General features: G+C 40.1%; 2 protein-coding genes across 2 annotated transcripts in view; both read right to left on the bottom strand.

Moving 5' to 3' along the window:
* Positions 1-14,373, bottom strand: part of LOC128738053 (neuronal calcium sensor 2) — a 211,431-nt gene extending 197,058 nt beyond the window's left edge. Inside the window, exons 1-2 of the mRNA XM_053832873.1 lie at positions 14,221-14,373; positions 14,026-14,139 (exon numbers count right to left, since the gene is read on the bottom strand). Of these exons, the coding sequence (XP_053688848.1) occupies positions 14,026-14,046 (21 nt within the window). The 5' untranslated portion in view covers positions 14,047-14,139; positions 14,221-14,373. The remainder of the gene's footprint in view (positions 1-14,025; positions 14,140-14,220) is intronic.
* LOC128738054 (neurocalcin homolog) overlaps positions 1-24,472 on the bottom strand; it is a 299,091-nt gene that overhangs the window by 229,970 nt on the left and 44,649 nt on the right. The gene's annotated exons all lie outside the window — the stretch shown is intronic.

Here is a 24,472-nt window from a genome sequence, read left to right as displayed (position 1 = left end):
CTACGACTTAAAAAATTGTTTCTAATATACATTTTTCATCTAATTTTCATTTTACCTATAAATTCGGTGAACTGTTGCACTACTATAAACATCTAATCGATTTTTCCCTCGATCAGCGAACAGGAATGGATGGATGGGCCATCCTGAGTGCTGTGCTAAGATGTTCCTGTACATGTATTGCCTTTGATTATGATGAGCGATTCGATTTGCATTTTAAACGAACCATTGGCATTACCGTCACTCGGACAAGTGCCACTTGACGCCTGACGAAACAACTGGAACACGACACGACACGCACCGGCGCGGCCTCCGCATTTGGCTGCCCAACACCACGCCTAACTAAAGGATGATTTCATGATGATGACGACGACGACGACGATTCGCTTGCGTGCGTGTCAATGGAAGCGAGCCGCACTAGGAGGATGATGCAGCGAACCTGGTGTTGTTACTGGCATGGCATGCGAGACTCGATGCGGTTCTGTAGGGAGCCACTTTACCGGCGTATTTCGTAAACAATTAGCTATCCGTCGTAACCGTGGCCACTCGGTCGCGCGGTGACACATATGGAATGGTGTATCCTTCGGCAGGACGTCAGCAATTCACGTTGTTGGTAGCTCTATATTCAGAACAGTTTAGTGACTGAGCCTTTGAAAGCACTTTGCTTGTTTGAATTAGTCATTCAATTTTATGCGTGAGAACTTCGCTTTGCATGTTGGATTTTTTTTGATTTGGCTTACGGCGTATCATAAGCGTTTGGAATACATAACGGGAAAATGACTAACTACGAGTTCATGCGTGATCACAATTTCGCAGTAGAGTTATTCATTGAAAATACAATAGGGGAATGTCGTCGTGGTTGGGCCGTCTTTTGGTCCATGAGTTCCATTTTAAAAGAAGTTTTGAAAATTTAACAAAGGTTTAAATACGAACTATTAATAAGACCTTTGTTAAATTTCTAAGGTTTCTTTTGGAATGAGATTTGTGGACCAAAAGATGGCCCAACCACGACGACATTCCCCTACAATTTTGAGAACTAGCTTGTAGTTTTTATGAGTTCCATCTTGACTACTCGTGTTTTGAAGGCTAACGAAACCTTCGGGGTGTAACGAATTTATTTAATTGCGTGCATAATTTTCGTAAAATTTATCTCGTCGTAATAAGCGATGAAGACGTTTGGTGTTTAGTTTCAACTGCATGGAAAAGTGATATTTTCGACAAAAACGAACCAGAAATATTTGTTTCATTTCAAAAATTTCTATTTTCTGGCAGGTAAAAACAAAATATCATGCGTCTGTATTGCATAGGTTGGTGAACGGCTGGATACTGAGTCACATAGACCCCATAGTGGTCCTTGGCCGTTTGTCCAGCAACTCGTATCTCTATCTTCTCGGGATATCAGTCGAAATACGAGCAACTTTAGTGGAGATCGGGTAACTAACCCCGATGGAAAATAATGTTGCATACCGACAAGAAAAGAGGCACTCACGTGCGTGGTTGTACTCCTGGTTAGGAGCAGCTCATGGTAGCGTCTGATCCGGAGCAGGAGAATGAATTACGAAATGTGTTGTCTCGGCACGACTCCTAAGTTGGTGTAAGTAAAAAGCAGCAAAATAAGGACATGGAATGAATGCTTAGTACCTGGAACAGCAAATAGTTTGATTTCGTGGGTGGCGATGGCGATAGAGTGCTGTTCGATCAGTTAGAACCCCGCAGGTTTGGCATCGTGGCACTGCAGGAGATCTATCGCAAAGGCTAGAAGGTGTGTAAGATCCGTAATGGCAAGGCTCAATTTTACCAAAGCGGTCAACACACGAAGGTAGACCCGACGACGAAAAGCAAGCCTTCTATGCGCGTATTCGTTAAAGCTCTATCATCCTCTGTGGAGCTAGGTGCTTGGATCTTCGAAGACGGATGGAGTAGGATACGCTCGATCGTTAATGAGGCCGCAACCGCGGCACTAGGTGAAAAAACCTCGAGTGATAGCTTGGAAAAAACTATCTAAGCATTACCACGAGGGAGAATTTAGCCAAGTATCGAAAAGCGCGGAATGAGTTGACTACGATTCTAAGGAGGAAAAATCGTCAGCTAAAAGCTAAAACAACTATTCCGGGTAAATATGGCGCTCAAGTGCTCTGAACATGTGAACCAATCTCGTAAACGATATACATCGAAGCCTGATATGCGTAGGAACGAGGAGGGAAACGCAGTTCTTCGAAGGACATTTCAATGGCAATATAACTGAAGGATACGCAATGGAAATCGCGTCAGGAGTGCCTACAAACGATAACAGCGTGCCGGCCCTCGATCTTGAAGATATCCGGTAAAAAACTGATCAGCTAAAGAATGTTAGAGTTGCCGAAAAGGACCGACTTCCAGCAGAACTCTACAAAAATCCCAGCAAACCACAAATCGTATATCAATATATGAAAATCATCTTAAATGTCTCTAAGCAAAATCGAAATCGTACATAAAACTTATTAAATCGCACCCTAGTTTATATTCATTCGTACAAAATGATGACGACTGGAGAGAACTGGCAGCACGGTCAACGGCAGATGCCCGGTTTGTGTGTGCTGCAGTATTTTTATAATTTCGAGTGGTTTGTCGCAGAATATGGCAGTGCAGTTTGTAGGAATGTGATACGCGGGTGGATAACATGGATTAAACACCCATAAAGTGCTTCTTGTCATGATAATTGAAAGTGAAAGTTTGCAAGATCCAGACGCTATTTCCGTATCAATGCGAGGCGATACGTTGTGGGTGTGAGCAAGATAGGACATACGTTACTGCTATCTGTGGGAACTACCAGCTCATTTGTTTCTCTCCTGATATAACCAAAACAAGGATAAGAAGGAGAAGAGAAAGCAACGAAAATTCATCTTTCTTTGGTCATCTATTGCGAGATAAGTTATACATTTTTAATAAAAAATACATTTTGTTCCAGCTGGTAGGGGAGGGAAACATGCTATTAATCGACTCAGGTCGTCTTTTATATAACGCATTATGGCATGCTTTCGGTTATTGGGAATTCCATCTAACATAACATAATCTCAAAGTGATACCAATTACCGACTATATATTGTCAATTGCAAGAAAAATTGTGCCGTCCAAGGTGCGATGTCGCTCATAAAAGTGCTATTTTAGCTTAAATCGTTTCGGTCTCTTCGGCGCACTTATTGCTTGGAAGATAACGAAAAAGTGCGCCGAAGATACCGAAACGGTTTAATGCAGAATAGCACTTTTATGAGCGATGTCGCACTTTGGATGGTGCAGTTTTCCTTGCAATTAACAATAATTTATCAAAATTACCAATAGCGCTAATATAACAATTTAATGATTCAAATTCGATCAAATCTGTTATTCGCAAAAAGTGGCATCACGGTTTCTGATATGATTTGCGATGCGCACTCTGCGCACTGTACGAGAAAATTCGCGATGGATTAGTACCAGCAAAAATGCTTCCCTCTTCTTTTTTCTCACATAGAAACCAAACAAATATTAGCAACTTCGCAGTCGCGAATCTAGGTACAAACTTTAAAAGTGGCAACAGAGCAACATCGTAATCCTGGCAAAGCGAGCTTTTGCAAAATGTTTCTCTTTTTTTTTTAAGTGGGTCTATAAGGGCTCTGTCAGGTATGTTTTTTACAAGACAGGACAGGTAATGGTTTTTTAGTCTCGCTGTTGCGTTATTCGTTTTCAGGAGATGTTTGCATTTTGGACTCGCCTCTGTATTGGTGGTGGGTTGCCAGTAGCCACTAGGACGTATCGGAATTGGAATTCAGGTTTTCTTTACTATTTGCATTAGATCATTGCATTTAATGATCCATACCAGAGGGAGTGTACAGTGAGCCTGTTGTTTACCCGTTGATTTTGTATGATAATGACAATTTGACGTGTTGGCGATGGTATTTTCAAAATTACGGTGGTTTTTGGTTTATGAAGACAGATACCTTTTTGTTTATGATTATCTGATTGTGGGGATGTGAGACACGTCTGAAGCAATTCGGATTGCATCGGGATACTCCATTTCGATTTTCCCAAATAAAGAATCTTTTGTTATCATACGCATTAATACTTGATTGACGCAGAATGGAATATAATCATCCAACATATTCATTATTTAATGGTTTAGGAGTATGATTGCGATACATGAATATACGCAGCGGTTGAGCTAGACATAGTGATGCTCAATTTTCAAGTTGATCAATTGATAGGTTGACCGACTTGACCAGTCATTTAGTATACTCATTTATTCGCAAAGTATTTGGAGTGAACTGATTAGCAAATAATCGATAACCAACATTCTTTTTCTTTTGTGGTGCTTCAAGTTTAAGATACCCGATCGTCAATCTTTTTCATACATATTGACAATATACGTTTAAAAGACGCGGATCAGTACTCAAAAAAATTTCTATTTACAGAAACATCATAATCTCGGATACCTATAGCAAAACTCCCTACGACCGCCGGTTTGAGTTTAGTTTGCTGCCAATAATGATAACACATTTTACTCGTTACCTTGATCCAACAATTATCCGCCTGTTGTTTACACTATTTCCAGGCAAAGCTAAAAAAATGTTCTCTGGTATAAATCTGTTCGTAAAACTAAAACAAAAACTAAAATATCTTAAACAGGCTTATCTTGACTGTCGACTTGAAAATATTTAAATATGTAATAATTCTCCTAACCACTTAAAAAAATAAATAAATTTAAAGAATAACGATCATATCACTTATCAAGGTGAATCCCGATCCAACGAAACCTGCCTTACTAACAAATCACAACTCCTTCCTGTAATCTTTGCAGGGATGCAGAGGTTAACACGGTCCCAAAAACAGCAAATATTACACTAACACTCCTTCCCCAATCCCATCTGATTGCAAGGACGTGGCCGGCGCAGTTATTGACCCTATATATATCGAGTCACTGAATTTTGCACAGTGAGGATGATCGGTCACTCCCAACCTCATTCACTTGATTCATTGTGCAATTTCACTGGTTCGGGTCAATCACTGAGTGCAACCATTGATATGTGCAATCAGTCTAAGCTAAGCTAAGCTAATTCGTACAAAATGATGACGACTGATTTACATACGATTTTCGTCACAGAATTGTGTAGCATTATGGAACTAATCATGTTGAGCCAGATCTCATCGTATACAAATATTTATGAATGTGAATTGTTCACGAACAATCTGCAGTACGTATATCGCCTCCAAAATAGTACGCATATGCTAGTTTCGTGCGTCTATTGGGATTTTTCAAGATATATATCGGTACATATTTTTCATTTTTCACTTTGCTATACGTACGAAAATGTTGGCTGGGATGGCAAAGAACCATTGGCAGCGACACTTCACTGGGTAATTTCATTAATTCGGGAGGATGAGAAGCTACCGGAGAAATGGATGGAAGGTGTGGTTTGTCGCATCTATCAAAAGGGACATCGGCTTGATTGCTGTAATTACCACGGGATTACGCTGATCAACGCTTTTTTTTCTTTTTTTGGGTACATTTTCCACTGCGACCACTGATCAACGCTTACAAGGTGCTCTCCCAGATTTTGCTACGTCGTATATCCCCTAAATCAAGCTTTATTTACGATTCCGAATTCGTTAAGCGATATTTACGATCATTTTCGTACAATGATATTCGAGTTGATGCTGGCTGGAAGACTTCCGAGTAACAATTTGGGTTTTATTACACTCTTATGATGGTATTTAAGACCAAAATTGGTCTTGACGACCACCATAAGGGTACAATAAAAGTCACATTGTTGCTTGGGCTACCAAGTGGAAGAATGGAAGCGGCAGGAAACTCGAAACCTCAGATCCAAAAAAGATAGGATGGTAGTTAACCTTTTCAAGCGTCAACCAAAAATTGCGATTCGGGATGTAGCAAAAAAGGCGAAAGCTCTACAATGTCCCGAAGACACCGAACCGGAGTGACAAACAAAACACGGTGACCAAAATTCACGCAAGGAAATTGCACATGAAACGGTTCACAAGACCGTTATGAATTGTGATGGATTATGAAACTTAGATCAAATTAGACCCCAGATAAATGGTAGGACAAGAATACCTGCTATGTTGCCACTTCTAAGTTTTCAATTCCCGAGAGTGTACGGAGGAAGAAGCTTTCGAAATTCGCTAAAACATTTCTTATCTGGCAAGCAATCTACGGATGTGGCAAAATGAGTCAGCCGTTCATCACATCATGGCATGGATCGTTATAGGACAAATTTACAAGGACGAATGCCTCCTAAAGCGAATTTGCTCTTCTTGATATCCCACAAAGGCCTGGCAATGTTTTGCCTGTTGAGACATTAAAAATAAATACTGAAAATAACTTTTAGTTTCACGAAATTGGTCTTAAAAATCGGTCATTTGTTTACGGGCGGACCTAATTTTTACTCTCCGACAGACCTTGCAAAACTGTCCGGAGTACAACATGCCCACGCATCACATTTTTATATACTTCAAAGCAACGTACGATACAATCGATCGAGACCAGCTATGGCGGATAATGCACGAACAAGGTTTTCCGGACAAACTGGCCCGTGTGATCAGAGCTACAATGGACTGAGTGATGCGTTTTGGCCACATCTAGCGGACGTTCCTGAGTCCCTTTGAAAAGCGGCGAGGGTTGAGATAAGGTGACGACTTATCATGCATGCTTTTCAACATCGCTCTTAAGGATAGGACCCGAAAAGCGGCGGGCATCGAAACAGGAGGAACGATTTTTAGGAAAAGTGAAAGTAAAAGGTTCAAAAGAAACAAACGCGTGCCTCCAATAGAAGGTAACCGTTGACGACGACGAATCCCAACATACACCAACTCGTATATCAGTGTAGGAAAATTATCGTTATTGTCTTCTAATAAATTCAGTATCGTAAATATAGCGTAATGAAATGCACACAAGTTTATAGTCTGTCGTATTTGACGATAGCAAATGATTGACCTACGACTTCCAGTACAGAGTTGTATAGCATTATAAAACTAATCGCTTTAAGTCGGATCTTATCGCATACAAAGACTTATAAAGAAAAATGATTTATGGATATTTTGTAGTGCGTATATGGCTTCCAAATTAGTACGCGTATGCTAGTTTTGTGCATCAGATACGATTTTTCAGGGTATATATATTAACTCATTTGTTACTCTGATATGCATATGAAACAAAAGGTATTAAGGAGATCCAACGGCCTATTCATGCGAGAAAACGCAGCGATCAAGAAATATATGCTGCCGTGCGAAGCTGATAATGTACAAAACCTTTATTAGACCAGCAGTTCTTTAAGGACATCAAGCCGTGACCCTGATCATCGAGGACATAAATACACGCCCTTGCCGTGTTCGAGCGGAAGTTGCTGAGAACGATATTTGGCGAAGTACAATCACGAGCTACAGCTACTACTTGGAGAGATTCTCATTGAACATCTGGTGAAAATCGGTAGGCTACGGTGGGCCGGACACGTCGTAAGCAGTGATGCCAGATCTACGAATTTATCCGTAGTTCTACGGATTTAGGAATTTTCTACGGACCTACGGATCAAGTGCTCAAATCTACGGATTTTCATAAACATTGTATAAAAGATTGAAAGTTTCATTTTGTGGCAAAAAATACGAGTACGCTACATGCCATAAACAATATCTCGAAAAGCATAACTTTATTCTTTCTGAGAAAAAGAAGCGAATAGAATACTTTTCTTTAATGAGAAGTGTATTAAAATGGAAGATTTGCTTTATTGCTTTGATGGCAGATATTTATAGTAATACTGATATTTTCCTGGTTGGAGTTCGGCAAAATGGCTAAATATTTTCATTTCTACTTTTTCCCGCATTTTGGTAGTTCTGTAATATGATATCTATAGTGGGATAGAACTTCAAAATCAAGCGAATAAGATTGTTCCGAGGTTGTTCTTTATAATCAAGTAGATGAAATCCCTGTTCTATTTATGCATTAATGTTCAATATGCTCTTTTTACGCGACAAATCCAAGAGTTTGGACATTTAATCCTTCAAAAAGCGATGAAAAGATGACTAAAACAAATAGAAAAGACAACGAAGACAGCGGAATGTTGGTGGAAATGTGAATAGAAGTCAATGGAACTGTGATGAAAAGATGACAAAAATACGATAAAACGACGACAAAAAATTGCAACAAAAAACACGACAAAAAATGGGGAAGAGACATTTGAAAACTGTCAAACAGGCGATAAAACATGCAAAAAAGACTACGAAATGATGGCGAATATGCGTCATCAAAAAGATGGCGAAAGAACAACGAAAAGACAAGAAAAATAAAACAATTTTGTTGTCTTGGCAGAAAAAACAGGACGAAAGATGGTAAAAAATGACAATAAAAACAAAAAAAGGCGGCAAAATGTCATAAAAGCAAAACACGATGGACAGATGGCAAAAAGACAACGAAAAGACAATACAAATATACCAGAGAAATGACAATGAGACGGCGAATACGGAGAAAAGGCAGCAAAGAGATTACAAAATGACGACTAAATGGTTCCGAAAAAGCAATGACAATATGACGAACAGATAATGCAAGGTGACAAAAAGACGATGAAAGAATGATGAAACGACAGCAAATAATTGACGAACAGGCAATGAAATGCCTGCGAAAAGATATGACGATGAAGTGAAGACAAGTAGATGAAAAGTTTCGACTTTTCAGACGACAAAAATACGGTTAAAAGATGTCAAAAAATTTTACAAACAGCGACAAAAATGCCAAAAAAGCCATACAAAACGCCGAAAAGACTATAAATAGATGTAGGCTAAAGTTATTGGAGGAATAATTAAAAGTCAGCAAAACAGTGACAGGCTATGTCTTTTTGGCACTAATGACGATGCCAAAAACGTCAGAAAATGCAATAAAAAATAATAAACAAATCACTGAAAAGAGATAAAAAGACGATGACAGAATACCAGATGTTTTAAATAACGAAAAACGACCAACAAACATTAAAAGACAACCAAAAACGAGGGGTCAACACGGTGTAGTGGTTTGCATTCACATCTCTCACGCCGAGGACTCGGGTTCAAATTCCAGTCCCGCAGAAATCACGAATGACCCAAGCTGTTAAAGTGACTATAATCAAATTAAAACAAACTAAAAACGACAAGAAGACAGGAACGGCAGAAAAGTTCACGGAGTATACTTTGTAAAACAAAACAAAAAAGAAAAATTAAAGGCAAAATATAAAATAACTAAACGACAAAAATGAAAGAATTTGGGAAAATAAAGACATAAAGCGAATGAGGAAAGTCAAGATTATGCATTCTAAAGGAAATATGAAATGTATCATGAACTTATTCGATTTAAAAAAGTATTAGGTAATTTGTTTCAAATGCAGTCAAGAATACCAATGCGATAAAAAGTGTCACTTTTTAGCAAAACTTAGAAATCTATACCTATAAAGAAGGATTTCTGTCTGTCTGTATGTTCCTTATAGAATCGAAAACTACTGAACCAATCGGCATGAAAGTATGCATCTAGAGGTTTTTTGGGGCCAGGAAAGGTTTTAGTGATGGTTAGAAACCCCTCCCCCCACTAAGAGGGGGGGGCTCCCATACAAATGTAACACACATTTCTGTATAACTCGACAACTAATCAAGCAAATGGAACAAAATTTGGCATGTGGGTGTTTTCGGTGACAAAAATTTATTCTATGGTAAATTGAGACCCCTCCCCTCTTTATAAGGGGAATTATAACTCCTCTCCTCTCTAAAAGGGGGGGGGCTTCCATACAAATTTCCTCATAACTCGAGAACTAATCAAGCAAATGAAACCAAATTTGACAGGTGAAAGTTTTCTAGGGCAAGAATATTTTCTATAGTACATTAGGACCCCTCCTCACTTTAAGAGGGGGGGCTCCTGTACCAAAGAAACACAATTTTCCTCATAACTCGAGAAGTAATTAAGCAAATGGAACCAAATTTGGCATGTGGGTGTTTTTGGAGACAAAAATTTTTTCTATGATGAATTGGGACCCCTCCCCGTTTTAGGAGGGGGGGATCCTATACAAATGAAATACAAATTTCCTCATAACTGAAGAACTAATCAAGCAAATGGAACAAAATTTGGCATGTGAAAGTTTTTGAGGGCAAGAATATTTTCTATGGTGAATAAGGACCCCTCCTCACTTTAAGAGGGGGGGTTCCTATACAAACGAAATACAAATTTCCTCATAACTCGAGAACTAATCAAGCAAATGGAACAAAATTTGGCACGTGGGTGTTTTTGGAGATAAAATTTTTTTCTATGGTGAATTGGGACCCCTCCCCACTTTAGGAAGGGGGGATCCTATACAAATGAAATACAAATTTCCTCATAACTGAAGAACTAATCAAGCAAATGGAACAAAATTTGGCATGTGAAAGTTTTTGAGGGCAAGAATATTTTCTATGGTGAATAAGGACCCCTCCCCACTTTAAGAGGGGGGGCTCTCATACAAACGAAATACAAATTTCCTCATAACTCTAGAACTAATCAAGCAAATGGAACCAAGTTTATCATGTGGGTGTTTTTGTAGGCAAGAATATTTTCTATGGTATATTTTCTATGGATTTCCCCACTTTAAGAGGGGGGGGGGGGGCTCCTATACAAATGAAAAACAAATTTCCTCATAACTCGAGAGCTAATCGAGCAAATGGAACCAAATTTGACATGTAAGTGGTTGTGGACGCAAGATTTTTTTCTATGGTGAATTGAGACCCCTCTCTTCTTTAGAAAGCGAGTTATGGCCCATCTCCTCTTTAAGAGGGTTGGCTTCCATACAAATGAAATGCAAATTTCTTCTTATCTCGAGAACTAATCAATCAAATGGAACCAAATTTGGCATGTGGGAGATTTTAGAGTCTTGAATTTATTTTACGATAGTTAGAGACCTCTCACCCCTGTGGTAGGGGGATATGGACTCTCATACAAATAAAACAGAAATTTTTGCGAAACTCAAAAACTAATCGAACTCGAGAAATTCGAGACTCTTCCATAAAACATTAGTCAATACAAGACCACAAAAACTATCTATAGTAACACTAGATCATTCAGGACGAGACGGTCGCGAGTGTTGCCGGTGACTCGCCGTCGGAAGCGCCTTCCACTGGGGGGCTTGCAAAACTCGAGATTGTGACAAAGATCATCCGAGATTCATGATTCATGTACAACACAGGTTAATTTGTGGCAATACAAAGTTTGTCGGGTCAGCTAGTACTTTATAAGAAGAACAAATGTCGGTCAAACTTCCATTTAAATCAAAACTTTGATTTAAAATTTGATTGAATTTTGTAATTTATGACCCTTTCCTCTGTGATTTAAACACAGATGGTAAAGCCGCCGACGAAGTGAAACTACGGATTTTTCTTCAGCAAAATCTGGCATCAATGGACTCGTAAGTATGCCCTACGACAGTGCGACGACAACAGTCTTCTTCAACAACCCAACCGGGACCAAGAACAGAGGGGCTCAATGTGCTAGACGGCTAGACTAGATCGAAAGTGATTTACGAGTTCTGGGGCGACTGGAACATTGTTTGACGAGTGGCCCAAGATCGAGTTGAATGGAGACAACACAAGTCACCCGGCTCGATGCTGCTTACGACGACAACGGCGATTAAATTCGACAAAAAAAACGAAATTGAATGATTATGAATAAAAAGCTTTTTTCCTGCTATGAAGTGGCCTACAATTTTTCCATTTCGCAGTATTGATTTCCAAATGTGACTTTAATGGGTCCGCTCATTAGAGTCGCAAAAGCACGTCCAGTAATAACAGCAACAGCCTAAAAGAGCTAAATTAACCAATTCCAAAACATGTGACAATCGTTATGACGCACTTTACGTGGTCGCCGACGATTGATTCTATTGTACATAACTACGTGAGACTTTTTTGTCATTAAGCTGTGTCCATTAGCGCCAGCTTTCCAAAAATTCATACTAGACAGACAACGCAAAACTTGTCTCACTGTTACCATTAAAGTAAAATTACGTCAATCAATCGAATATCACTTTGTATTACGTTTCAGAACATTTTGCATGTGCAGTCTTTAACTTAATAAAGAATAGCTCACTATGAAACACATAACCTACGAATAGACACTTAAGCACCACATGCAGCTAGATTCATGACACATAGCTTATTGAACAATGACTGATAGCGTTTGCATACTAATAAGTTGGCTCGTTACCGGTAATAATAAATCGAAACACGAATCCAGTAATTAACATTTCTCATGCTGGCAAACTCAGTACATTTACTATACAATACGTCAAGGACTCGTTTGGATCAAATAGAATGAAAACGAAGTTTTATGCATGTAAAACAGTAAATCCCAAAAAAAATCCCTAAAATTTGGAAGATTTGCTGAAGACGAACTAAAAAATTGAATTAATTTAAAACGACGACGTTTAGTATCGATAAAACGTTCTAAATTTCAGAATATTCTCTCAAAACAAACAAGCGCGGGGTTTTAGCAAATTAAAAGAGAATCACACGAAAATTAGATTTTCCCTCCAATAGTCCGATAAACTGTGAACGCAATTTTGTCAATTATCTACTCGAACGTATTGATCCATGTGCGGACTACTGGCTGCCTAATTGTATTACCAAACTAATCAATGAAACATGAACCAATCTGGAACGCTAATATCGTCCTACGCGTGCAACACCTGAATGCATGCATGCCTGCGATGTCGTGACCTGCGAACGTTGAGTTTCTCTCGAGCATACGATGATAAATTGTGTAAATCGTCATGTCGAAAATTTGCACAAATTTGCTGTTTGCTATCAGCACGCAAGCAATGCCATCGATTTAATGCAGGAGGGGTACACGCTTAATTCCATCTACATACTCAAAAGCGAACAGATATCCGGACCACATTTGTCATCGTTCAAAGCATGTTAGTTTGATGAAATTCCACTAATTGCAAAATAAAATAGTGAATACTATTTGTAAATATTATAAAAAGTTTTTTGCCCGAAGAGGGGATCTCAAATCAGAGTGTACTGCCTACCGACTTTAGCAATCCTTTATCGTGTCAAAAAAGAATACTATGTCATGTATCAACGCGCCCGGATACATACAAACAGGTAATCCAAACAGAACCAACAAGAACCAATTGTTGCGCCTTATATCACCCTGCTTCTGTCTGTGGTGTGCACGTGACAGAGTAAAACAAATTGAAAGATGACTTAATAATGTGTCCTTTTTTGGGGGGAAACCGATTCCGTCCGTTGCCGGGTACATACTATCACCACGCAAAAACACGTATTATAATCATAAATTTCGAACCAAACGGATATCGGTTGCAACCCTGAAATGAGTGCTGCTGCTGGCCTGATTGGAAGAGCTGCACGACGGATCCAATACTGACAGAATAATTTGATAGCTTTAGCTTGATCGCTCTTGGGTGCCTGACCAGCAGCTTTGTTATTAGTTTGAAATATTTGTACATAAACATGTCCACTTAAAGCCTAGTATTCAGCTGAAAAGAAAACAGCTCAAGAAAAAATCCTGCTATTTACCGAAAAATTTTTGACAATTTTGACAGTTTTTTGTGGTATGTGGTATATCTGACGCATATATTATTCCGTACGAAAAAGTGACGTTTCAATTCACTTGCCAACTGCGCTATCTGAAGGTGAAATAATATTGCTTGTGAGGTGCATGATACTATGATAAAGAAATCGCAAGCGCAAAATCTTTTCTTTAGCATTTCTTGGCCTATCTTTTTGTCCATTTCTTTTCAGGTCGATACTAGTGTTAAGCTCGTGACCCAAATACCAAAACCGGCAAACAAGTTGCTATAACTTCTTCGTCTCAACTGTGTTAGTAGAGGGCCCTGTTATCACCAGACAACTTACAGATTTGTTCAAAAATTATTTATAGTCAATTCGAGCACAACAGGAATAATGTTTTTCATATTATTCTGTTTATTTCAATTTAAACAATTACTGATAACAAATGTTGCTTTCCATGCAATAAAACTGTTTCTCTGTGCTACCCACCTGTTGTTGATCGTTATTCATAGAGAATGCTCTGGAGTATAACTCACGTGCACAAAACAGATAAACTGACGTAAATGCTACGACTTCGTTATATCAAACACACGCCAAATGAATCTGTCGAAATGATATAGAAACGAATTAAACCAAAATCAAGATCTAAACCACTCGTACAACTAATTAACTCTTTCAACGCACTCGGTCGGGGTGTCGGTTCCTGTGCAACAACTCAATCAACACCTCAATAAGGAACGATCGATTCCAGATTGGGAAAATTGTCGGAAAATTCACACCACACACACGCAGAACGCGATAGTCACGCCGTTACCGAATTTAGCTTAAGATTCAACAACAGCAACGGCACTGTTCGACAAAACTAGCCGGATATCAACCTGCAGCAGCAAATGAAACGAAACAGAACCAACCGCAAACTGAAACTGCTTGAATGCGTTTTCCTCCCATCATGCTTGCTGTCGAAACAGAGCGTTTCCCTGCAGGCAAACCCACACACCAACATTATGATTGGAATACCTTAGCTAACCTGTTCTACAATCAATTCCACTGAAATTGATCGCCGTCATCAGAGCAACGAAGGGTTGCTGCAGTATTACCTTTGTGACTTCAACCTCAAACGGAAACTGCTATTGCAATCGGGGTGCATCTCAATAGAATTTATATGTGTGGTTGAGGGAATTTAAGTGCAGCTCTACGACTGGTGATTTGACGTTTTTTCACAAAATCAGTAATTCCCGATCAGTAACCGGGAAGATTTAGTATTGAAATAGCTGATAAATGTTAGAGCTTTTCAATGCTTACAGTTAATGATTCTCGAGACAAAGACAATTGCTAACTTAGCAGGTATATGAAAGCATGCGATTATCTTCGGAACAAAAAGGATTAGATACGATATTGATACACTAATTACAACAGAACTGCTAACTGTGATCTTTAGATTTCAGTGCACCTGCATTTCTCATATGGAAAAGAACAGAAATCATACAAAACAATCAACTTTTCGTGATTGAAAAGTTAAGACCTTCGAGTAAACTTCGAAGTATGATGCTGGTCTAACAAGCTAGTCGTCGTATGCTCTAATTTTGTCTTGTCTCTAATTGTCCTGTACTCTAATAACCTGCTGCGAAGTCTGTTGGTAAAGAAGGGATAATTCTTGAAGACTTCTAATGGCTTTTTAGTAGAAAAGTCGCCATCTTCTGGTATCAGGTATGTAATCATTTTGAAGCAGCGATTTTGAAAGGAATCATTTTGTATCTAGATACACAGGTTGTGTCGATATGATCTGTCTTATCTATCGATCTGTTTTGTCTAACGATCTGTCTTGTCCATCAATTTTTCATGCCCATCGGTTTGCACCTCAGTCTATCTCGTTCATCGTTCTGCCTTATCCGTCAATCTATATTGTTCAACGCTCTGACCTGTTTATCGGTTTGGCTTGTCCATTGGTCTGTCTCGTCCAACAATGTGTCTTGTCCAATGCTCAATCAGTTGTCAGCAGCATCAGCATGTTTATCAATCAGTTTTGTCCATCAATCTATCTTGTTCAACCGTCTGTCTTGTCCATTAAGCTGTTCTGTCCAACGATCTGCCTTGTCCATCAGTCTATATTGTTGATCGTTCTGGTTTGTCTTGTCCATTGAGCTGTTTTGTCCATGGATCTATTTTTCCCTAATGTCGGTCTTGGTTACTGCTCGGTCTTATCCATCGATATGTTTTGTCCAACGGTCTGTTTTATCCATCAATCTGCCTTGTTCATCAATCTGTCTTGTCCATCAGTCTGTCTGGTTTACCAATCCGGCTAGTCCACCGGTCTGTTTTGTCCATTGGCCTGTCCAGTACATCAGTCTGTCTTGTCTGTGTTGAAGTCTTGTCCCATCGGTCTGTCCGATCTTTAGTCTGTCTTGTCTATCGGTCTGTCTTTTATTTATTCGTCTTATCCATCGATCTGCTTTGTTTGTGTTTTTATCCAACGTTCGGTCTTGGCCATTGGTCTATTTCGTCGATCAATCTGTCTTGTCCATTAGTTGGTTTTGTTCAACGTTCTGTTTTGTCCATCAGACTATCTTGTTAATGAGTTTGTCTTGTCCATCAGTCTGCTTTTCCATCGGTTAGCGCATCCATTGGTCTGTCTTGTTTAATAGTAGTCGTCCATCAGTCTATCTTGTTCTATGGTCTGCCGTGTCCATCGGTATTACTTGTTCTTCCATTTGCCTTATCTGCAGAGATGGCATAAACCGCAGCGCAGACCAAAAGACACACATTCTTAAACAACACAACACTCGCCATGCGGTGTGTGTTCGCCCAAAAATTCCCCTCAGTGTCTCTTTTGCTAAACACGCTCTTTCGTGTTTTACGCGCACCAAGAAAAGGCAGTCGCAAACGCAGTGTGATAAATTTGCTGCGTGCTTTACCACACCAAGAGCCGCACTCTGCGCGGTTGGATTGTACACCCTACGCTGGGTCAGTTGAAGTGGTGTGATTGAAAAAAACATTTTTACTGTTGCGTCGCCTGATCCGTACTAACTTAACATAGACCATATTAGTTGTTCAGTGCAGCGTGTATTTTCACTCTTAAAAGGGCAGAAAATTTGTAAATACAAAACAATTTTTTTGCGTTAATTCCGCACGGAGTGTGGCAAATGGCAGCACCAAGTGCTGTTTGGATGATCACTCACTGGGCGATTTTCACCGAGTGCTGTCGTTCGCTCCCACTCCGCTTTCGCTCTTACGCTGTGTGCATATCAGCTGTAGAGATGTGTTGCCGAATCGCTCTGTGCGACAAGGCATAATATTGGAACATTGGGCGCATAGTGTGAGCGAATGACAGCCCTGCTTATCTATCAATCTATTTTTTTGTGCCTCGGTCTATCTTTTCTTTTTCCATGAGCGGGTTCATGATCACGACCAGTACAGAGTGAGTAGTAATAACTGTCTGTAAAGTAAATGGTCATAAAAATACAGCGCTTGCATGTATTTAGTTTTTTTATATTTCGCGTAAAGTAAATCCATAATATTAGTCTTAAATTACTCCAATTCAAATATTTCTCCTTTCGCTGGTGTTACCAGTCGCAATCGTTGTTGAAATGCGTAACAGCTGGCAGGGCACGCGATATCTTGAGTCATTTCATCCCAAATCTTCTCCAAACATTGCTTGAAAGTATCCACAGTCAATCCTTTGGTGCTCCCTAGTTGGCCTAGCATCTAACACCAAGCATAGAGAGAATTTAAATTAAATTGTCCTCTCACCAAGCCTGTGTAGCTTTCGCCTGATGAGACAATGCAGAATCTTGTTGGAAGCAATATGGTGAATTCTAGTAGTTTTTTGACGATGGCACGCAAATGATTCTTCAAAACATTATCGATGTAATATTTAGTGTTGAATGTACAGCAAAAAAAGTCGTGGGTTTAAACCGTCATTAGACATTACCCTTCTTTATCGACAGACTTCGCAGCCGGCTGTTTAGAGTACAGGAAAATTACGGGGCCAGTGTAACGATCCTACTGACTCTATCAAGCAAGCACCGCCTAGCCGAGATTCGAACGTGCGACGACTGGCTTGTTAGACCAGCATCGTACCTCGAAGCTAAGTGGGCGGTTCGAATGTACAGCAATGGAGGCTTGAATTTTTTGGAGAAATATCCCCATACCATCACACTGGAAAAATTCTGGGACCTTTGAACAGCCAGTTTGTCCCGAGGAATATCAGGAACATGTGCTGCATATATCCAATCGTTTTTGGTGATTGTGGTAATTCTGTAACGAACATTTTTTCGTCAGAAAATAGAATTTCACAATCACATCTTTCGACTCTTGCAAATTTCTGCTTTTCAATCAAACTGTGCACCCGTTATTTTTTGTATGGAATAAATCGAAGATCACCTTCCAAAATGTTGTTCATGGTTCACTGCGAAATTCCCGGCTCCTTGACCGTCTTCCTTCTAGACTGATCTTCCGTTTCTATCAAATTAAATTCACTCTCTTACTCGTTTGATGGTTTTCGTCGTCCTTACAGTGCGTTTACGGCTATGTTTGGGGAGTATTTTCCAAGAACCATTTTTCTTGTATCGTTTGATGGTACGAAAGATGAATCTTTTGTGTATTTCGAGTGGCTGCAGCTTCTTTAAAATATCACATAGTCAAAATTTTTTTACGGTCATAAACTCACTTATCTCAAGTTCCCTTTTTGCGTCCATGATTATTACTCTCTAAACAAATGAAAAATCAAAACAAACTTGCCAGCTGTGTTGACATTTGAATACACTCTAAATGAATAATATACAGACACATCTGTGAATGACCCATTTTTAATTAAACACGTTTAAAATCACGGACAGTTATTACTACTCAGCCTGTATAGCCTGTGTTTACTATATAACCTGCACTGCATTTCTTTTTGCTATAATCGCTGTTGAGTGAGCAATGTGCTTACTATTAATTTTATATATGCTTGTGTGTAATGAGGTTTTCCCTTCCTTCAAAGCTTATTCTACTTTACCCACTCGATTCTCACTGCCAGTACCATTCCCAGTTATAGCCGTCCGTGGCGAGGACTCAGGAGGAAATATAGAGTACAGCACGAAGTGACCAGATAATAAACCCATGCTAGCCATTCGTTTCTACCAGGATTCAAACCCACGACTACTCGCAAACTCGGTGATCTCGCTGCTACGAAGCCCCTCTTTGGTCTATCTTGTTTTGAAATTACAAAATTACAATGTGTGTGTTATCGTAAGAAGATTTTGGAATAGCACAACTCAATCCGCAAGTTCCAATCGAGCTGAGGCGGAGATCAAACCGCGCATAAAACGTATAAGAGAGCAGTAAAAATCATTGAAAGAAGAAAAGTTGGGTTCTAATCCGGTTATATTTGGTTCCCATTATAGCTTGATTCAATCCGCGTATCTCGTAGTTTGGTAAAAAGTAACGAGCTCGGAAACTAGGAAGCGCTGCTTCAATGGACCCTCTCTTTATCTAACTTCCGCTTTTGTTCTTTCATGTTTTGTCCCATCCTAGGATTACTATGAAACACCAATGTTTCATTTTTTTCTTCTAACATTCTAACTGTCAAACATCAGCTTTCGATCAAGAATAATGCCAAGATCGTTAACGTATCAATACCATACACGAAGAAAATTGCCGGTTGAGTTTGGTGAAAAGTAATCACACCAAACAAATCATGCTGATCGGAGACTAGGTGGTTCTTAGTTCTATATTGTGTTGCCGTGAGATGTGATGGTCACAGCGAATAATAAAGCCAAAGTTATGTTTCATAGAGTAATATCAGGCCGCATATAAATTAACTCCAAAATTATCTGTGTAGTTTATCTGGACTTTTCAATATTTACACTTCTTGTAATCTTTGCTGGTTTTGATATTCGAATGGATGAAAGCACCTTATTCAACTCTTTTGCAGTCATAAGTTGAACGATTGCTTGTAAGTTACGAATTCACTGACTTATCGGTCATTAAACTTGATAATGACTCATGTTATCACTGCAATATCACAGAGCAGATAAACAAAGCAACTACATCAATTTCAACGGAAAATGGGCGCCGCCATTAGCGTTTAAAATAGTCTTCGTTAAAAACTGCATAAAATTAAGGATCCAATGAGTGTCGAAAACGACTAAATGTTCTATCGCCGACTAAATGTAAATCTCAAAGTGCTTAAAGAACCGTTCGAAAGTACTGCTAGGTGAGTTGCTCCTATCCCGGGGAGCAAATTATTCGCTTCAAGATACAGATCTCAGCTCACGCGTACTCAATAATCGCGCGTGAACAAAACCTCCTGACTGGCGAGATAACTGCAGCCCATGGGAGAGTAGGCCGGTATAACCTATGAACAAGCAATAAAAATTTATGTTTATTAGATGTGCAATAATAGTAAACATTTATACGTTCGTTCGTGTGATCCCGTATATATATTCAAGCAATTAAACCGGTGCAAATGAAATGCGCCCAGCCTAGCGCCTGTTAGGTTGACGTTGTGTCTGGTAGGTAGTATTATAACGAGTAGTTATTATATTTATAGTTTCTGCTGGAGAATTTACAATCGCTCCATAATGGGACTGGTCGCGGGTATGGAGAAGTGGAATGATGCAACTTTTTCTGCATCCATCAATCATTCGGTTTGCAGATCTGCAGCAACATTATTTGACAAATGCTGTATTCTGCATTGAATCGCATGACTGGTGTCCTGTACTGATGCGTCCAAACTCCTCAACATAACTGCGGTGGATGGGATGTAAATTGTGACTGATGGGTGTTAGCTAGTTGTCGTCATCGGGAGCCGGCGTTGGGAAGAGCATCTTCTAGCATAGTAATCCCTATGTGGTACCACTGTCAGCAGCTTGCGCTGGATTGGTATTTATGATCGACCTTTTCGTGCAACCGATAACCTATCGTTGTAAATGCTAATTGATTAATTGCAGCTTTCAACAATAACGCGACCCCTCGCTATTGCAAGTGATGAACAGTTTGCATCGCTTAAAATTAGTGCTGAAAACGGAGAATAGCTTTGGCATTGGATTAGTGGGGTAAATGTTTCCGTTAATTGAAAACAAATCTGACTGTTTATAAAACGTGAGTTAGCAATTTGGATGATACTGCTCATTACGAAGGCTGATTTTGCATGACTTAGAACTAAGATTAACTACTATCACAGAACCAAGAAATGAAATTCGCATTTGACTCACCACACAATATTGGAAATAAAATTCCCGAAATTAACGAGTTTATGAATAAAATCCCCATTTAATTCCACTACTTATAGTAGAATTACTGACGACGACTAAAACACCTCAATGAAGGGAGAGTCTCTTTAGAGCTAACAGAAAGACTTTATCGTCTTTTAAGAGCCCCGGCCGGTGGGCTGGGATCGTGTTCTACAGAGGGGGAAGGTTCAGCTTCACTAGGCATCATTAAATGAGAAACATGAGAGTAAAAAGAGATGTAAATATTGTTAAGACATAAATTAATGACGACAATTTATTCCGTTTTAATGGATAATAGCGATAGATTTATCATCGCTATTCAACTCTTTAGCAATGTTCACAATAATTTTGCCGATTGACAATCGAACAATACCTTATTCTTTGCTTTTTCATTGTTACATCAGTGTAGTTACACTTTTGCGAAGCATTTGAATCAGCAAGCATATGTGCTAGCTACTTTGTATAAAGCTTGTAACATACACTCAAGTCGCTTTTTACGCGAAGGATACGTCCCGCGTAAATCAAAACCGCGTAAATTCCGAAATTCGTGTAAAAATAAACCGCGTAAAACCCGAAATTCGCGTAAAAAGACCGCGTAAATTCCAAAATTCGCGTAAAAAAAACCAAAATTTCGCGTAAAAAAAACTGTGGATTTCAACACTACGCGAAAAAATAGACGTTTTGAGCACATCCGCGTAAATTCCGAAAATTGCGTAAAAAACCGCGTAAATTCCGAAAATCGCGTAAAAAACCGCGAAAGTTCCGAAATTCGCGTAAAACCGCGTAAATTCCGAAATTCGCGTAAAAAAAACTGCGTAAATTCCGAAATTCGTGTAAAAAACAAACCGCGTAAAAAGCGACTTCAGTGTATTAGCATAAATAAAGTGTGATTTATAAAACAGTACATCACTGTTTCGGGCAGTAAATCCCGGAAAAAGACGTCATTAAATACTGAGCGGAGGTGCTGGTGGCCGGCGAGCCATTCGATATCGTCGCGCCACACGTTTTCGTCGAAGGAACGTCCATTTCTGAGGACAGAACTTGGGGAGCACTGGTTGAGTCTAGCCCCTGCTCTACATGGTTTGATCCGATGAGTTCCCTCTTCGTCTGCGAGCACGGTGGACAGAGCGAACGTTAAACTGGAAGAGCTCTGGTCATCCTTGTGAACCCGCAACAGGTATGATTCGCACTCTCCCTCCCTCGCATGCCCATACCTGTCATCAGTTCCTGACGGCCGCAACGAGTTTCACCGTTTATCTAAAATATAAGTATAAAAATAAACTCTTGCATTGTATGATTCTTGCTATCTACTGAGCCTTGTCTATCTTGTCTTGCATGTGCATCAAATCTATGAGTTGTCGATTGCGCCATCCAATATTAAACTACCGCAGATCCTCATAAAATACCGTGAATTCAGAATTCCGACGCACCATTTGTTCGTTGACTTCAAAGCTGCATATGATATCATCGACCGTAAAGAGCTATGGGAAATCATGGACGAGAGCGGCTTCCCCGAGCAGGAGCGAAGAGCAAAATAATATAAAAATATTATCAAACTGTGTTATAATGCTATATTTTGTTATTTAATAGATATAGAGATACATTGATAACACATTTTGTTATTGAGTAGATATTTTAAACAGTGGTTGTAAGATGAGTTGAATAGCTGATTTTGTTATCATATCTTATTTTGACCTTAAAATGACCTTCGATATATCTCATAAAAAAAATTTTTATTGATTAAAGAGATTTTAGATTATAAATCTATACCTATAAAGAAGGATTTCTGTCTGTCTGTCTGTCTGTCTGTCTGTCTGTCTGTCTGTCTGTCTGTCTGTCTGTCTGTCTGTCTGTCTGTCTGTCTGTCTGTCTGTCTGTCTGTCTGTCTGTCTGTCTGTCTGTCTGTCTGTCTGTCTGTCTGTCTGTCTGTCTGTCTGTCTGTCTGTCTGTCTGTCTGTCTGTCTGTCTGTCTGTCTGTCTGTCTGTCTGTCTGTCTGTCTGTCTGTCTGTCTGTCTGTCTGTCTGTCTGTCTGTCTGTCTGTCTGTCTGTCTGTCTGTCTGTCTGTCTGTCTGTCTGTCTGTCTGTCTGTCTGTCTGTCTGTCTGTCTGTCTGTCTGTCTGTCTGTCTGTCTGTCTGTCTGTCTGTCTGTCTGTCTGTCTGTCTGTCTGTCTGTCTGTCTGTCTGTCTGTCTGTCTGTCTGTCTGTCTGTCTGTCTGTCTGTCTGTCTGTCTGTCTGTCTGTCTGTCTGTCTGTCTGTCTGTCTGTCTGTCTGTCTGTCTGTCTGTCTGTCTGTCTGTCTGTCTGTCTGTCTGTCTGTCTGTCTGTCTGTCTGTCTGTCTGTCTGTCTGTCTGTCTGTCTGTCTGTCTGTCTGTCTGTCTGTCTGTCTGTCTGTCTGTCTGTCTGTCTGTCTGTCTGTCTGTCTGTCTGTCTGTCTGTCTGTCTGTCTGTCTGTCTGTCTGTCTGTCTGTCTGTCTGTCTGTCTGTCTGTCTGTCTGTCTGTCTGTCTGTCTGTCTGTCTGTCTGTCTGTCTGTCTGTCTGTCTGTCTGTCTGTCTGTCTGTCTGTCTGTCTGTCTGTCTGTCTGTCTGTCTGTCTGTCTGTCTGTCTGTCTGTCTGTCTGTCTGTCTGTCTGTCTGTCTGTCTGTCTGTCTGTCTGTCTGTCTGTCTGTCTGTCTGTCTGTCTGTCTGTCTGTCTGTCTGTCTGTCTGTCTGTCTGTCTGTCTGTCTGTCTGTCTGTCTGTCTGTCTGTCTGTCTGTCTGTCTGTCTGTCTGTCTGTCTGTCTGTCTGTCTGTCTGTCTGTCTGTCTGTCTGTCTGTCTGTCTGTCTGTCTGTCTGTCTGTCTGTCTGTCTGTCTGTCTGTCTGTCTGTCTGTCTGTCTGTCTGTCTGTCTGTCTGTCTGTCTGTCTGTCTGTCTGTCTGTCTGTCTGTCTGTCTGTCTGTCTGTCTGTCTGTCTGTCTGTCTGTCTGTCTGTCTGTCTGTCTGTCTGTCTGTCTGTCTGTCTGTCTGTCTGTCTGTCTGTCTGTCTGTCTGTCTGTCTGTCTGTCTGTCTGTCTGTCTGTCTGTCTGTCTGTCTGTCTGTCTGTCTGTCTGTCTGTCTGTCTGTCTGTCTGTCTGTCTGTCTGTCTGTCTGTCTGTCTGTCTGTCTGTCTGTCTGTCTGTCTGTCTGTCTGTCTGTCTGTCTGTCTGTCTGTCTGTCTGTCTGTCTGTCTGTCTGTCTGTCTGTCTGTCTGTCTGTCTGTCTGTCTGTCTGTCTGTCTGTCTGTCTGTCTGTCTGTCTGTCTGTCTGTCTGTCTGTCTGTCTGTCTGTCTGTCTGTCTGTCTGTCTGTCTGTCTGTCTGTCTGTCTGTCTGTCTGTCTGTCTGTCTGTCTGTCTGTCTGTCTGTCTGTCTGTCTGTCTGTCTGTCTGTCTGTCTGTCTGTCTGTCTGTCTGTCTGTCTGTCTGTCTGTCTGTCTGTCTGTCTGTCTGTCTGTCTGTCTGTCTGTCTGTCTGTCTGTCTGTCTGTCTGTCTGTCTGTCTGTCTGTCTGTCTGTCTGTCTGTCTGTCTGTCTGTCTGTCTGTCTGTCTGTCTGTCTGTCTGTCTGTCTGTCTGTCTGTCCGTATGTTCCTTATAGAATCGAAAACTACTGAACCAATCGGCATGAAAATATGCATGTAGAGGTTTTTTGGGGCCAGGAAAGGTTTTAGTGATGGTTAGAAACCGCTCCCCCCACTAAGAGGG

Source organism: Sabethes cyaneus, chromosome 2 (assembly GCF_943734655.1).
Source record: "Sabethes cyaneus chromosome 2, idSabCyanKW18_F2, whole genome shotgun sequence".
In the NCBI taxonomy this organism is placed as follows: domain Eukaryota; kingdom Metazoa; phylum Arthropoda; class Insecta; order Diptera; family Culicidae; genus Sabethes; species Sabethes cyaneus.
The sequence above is the reverse complement of the archived record's forward strand: the minus strand, read 5'-3'. Positions and strand labels throughout refer to the sequence as shown.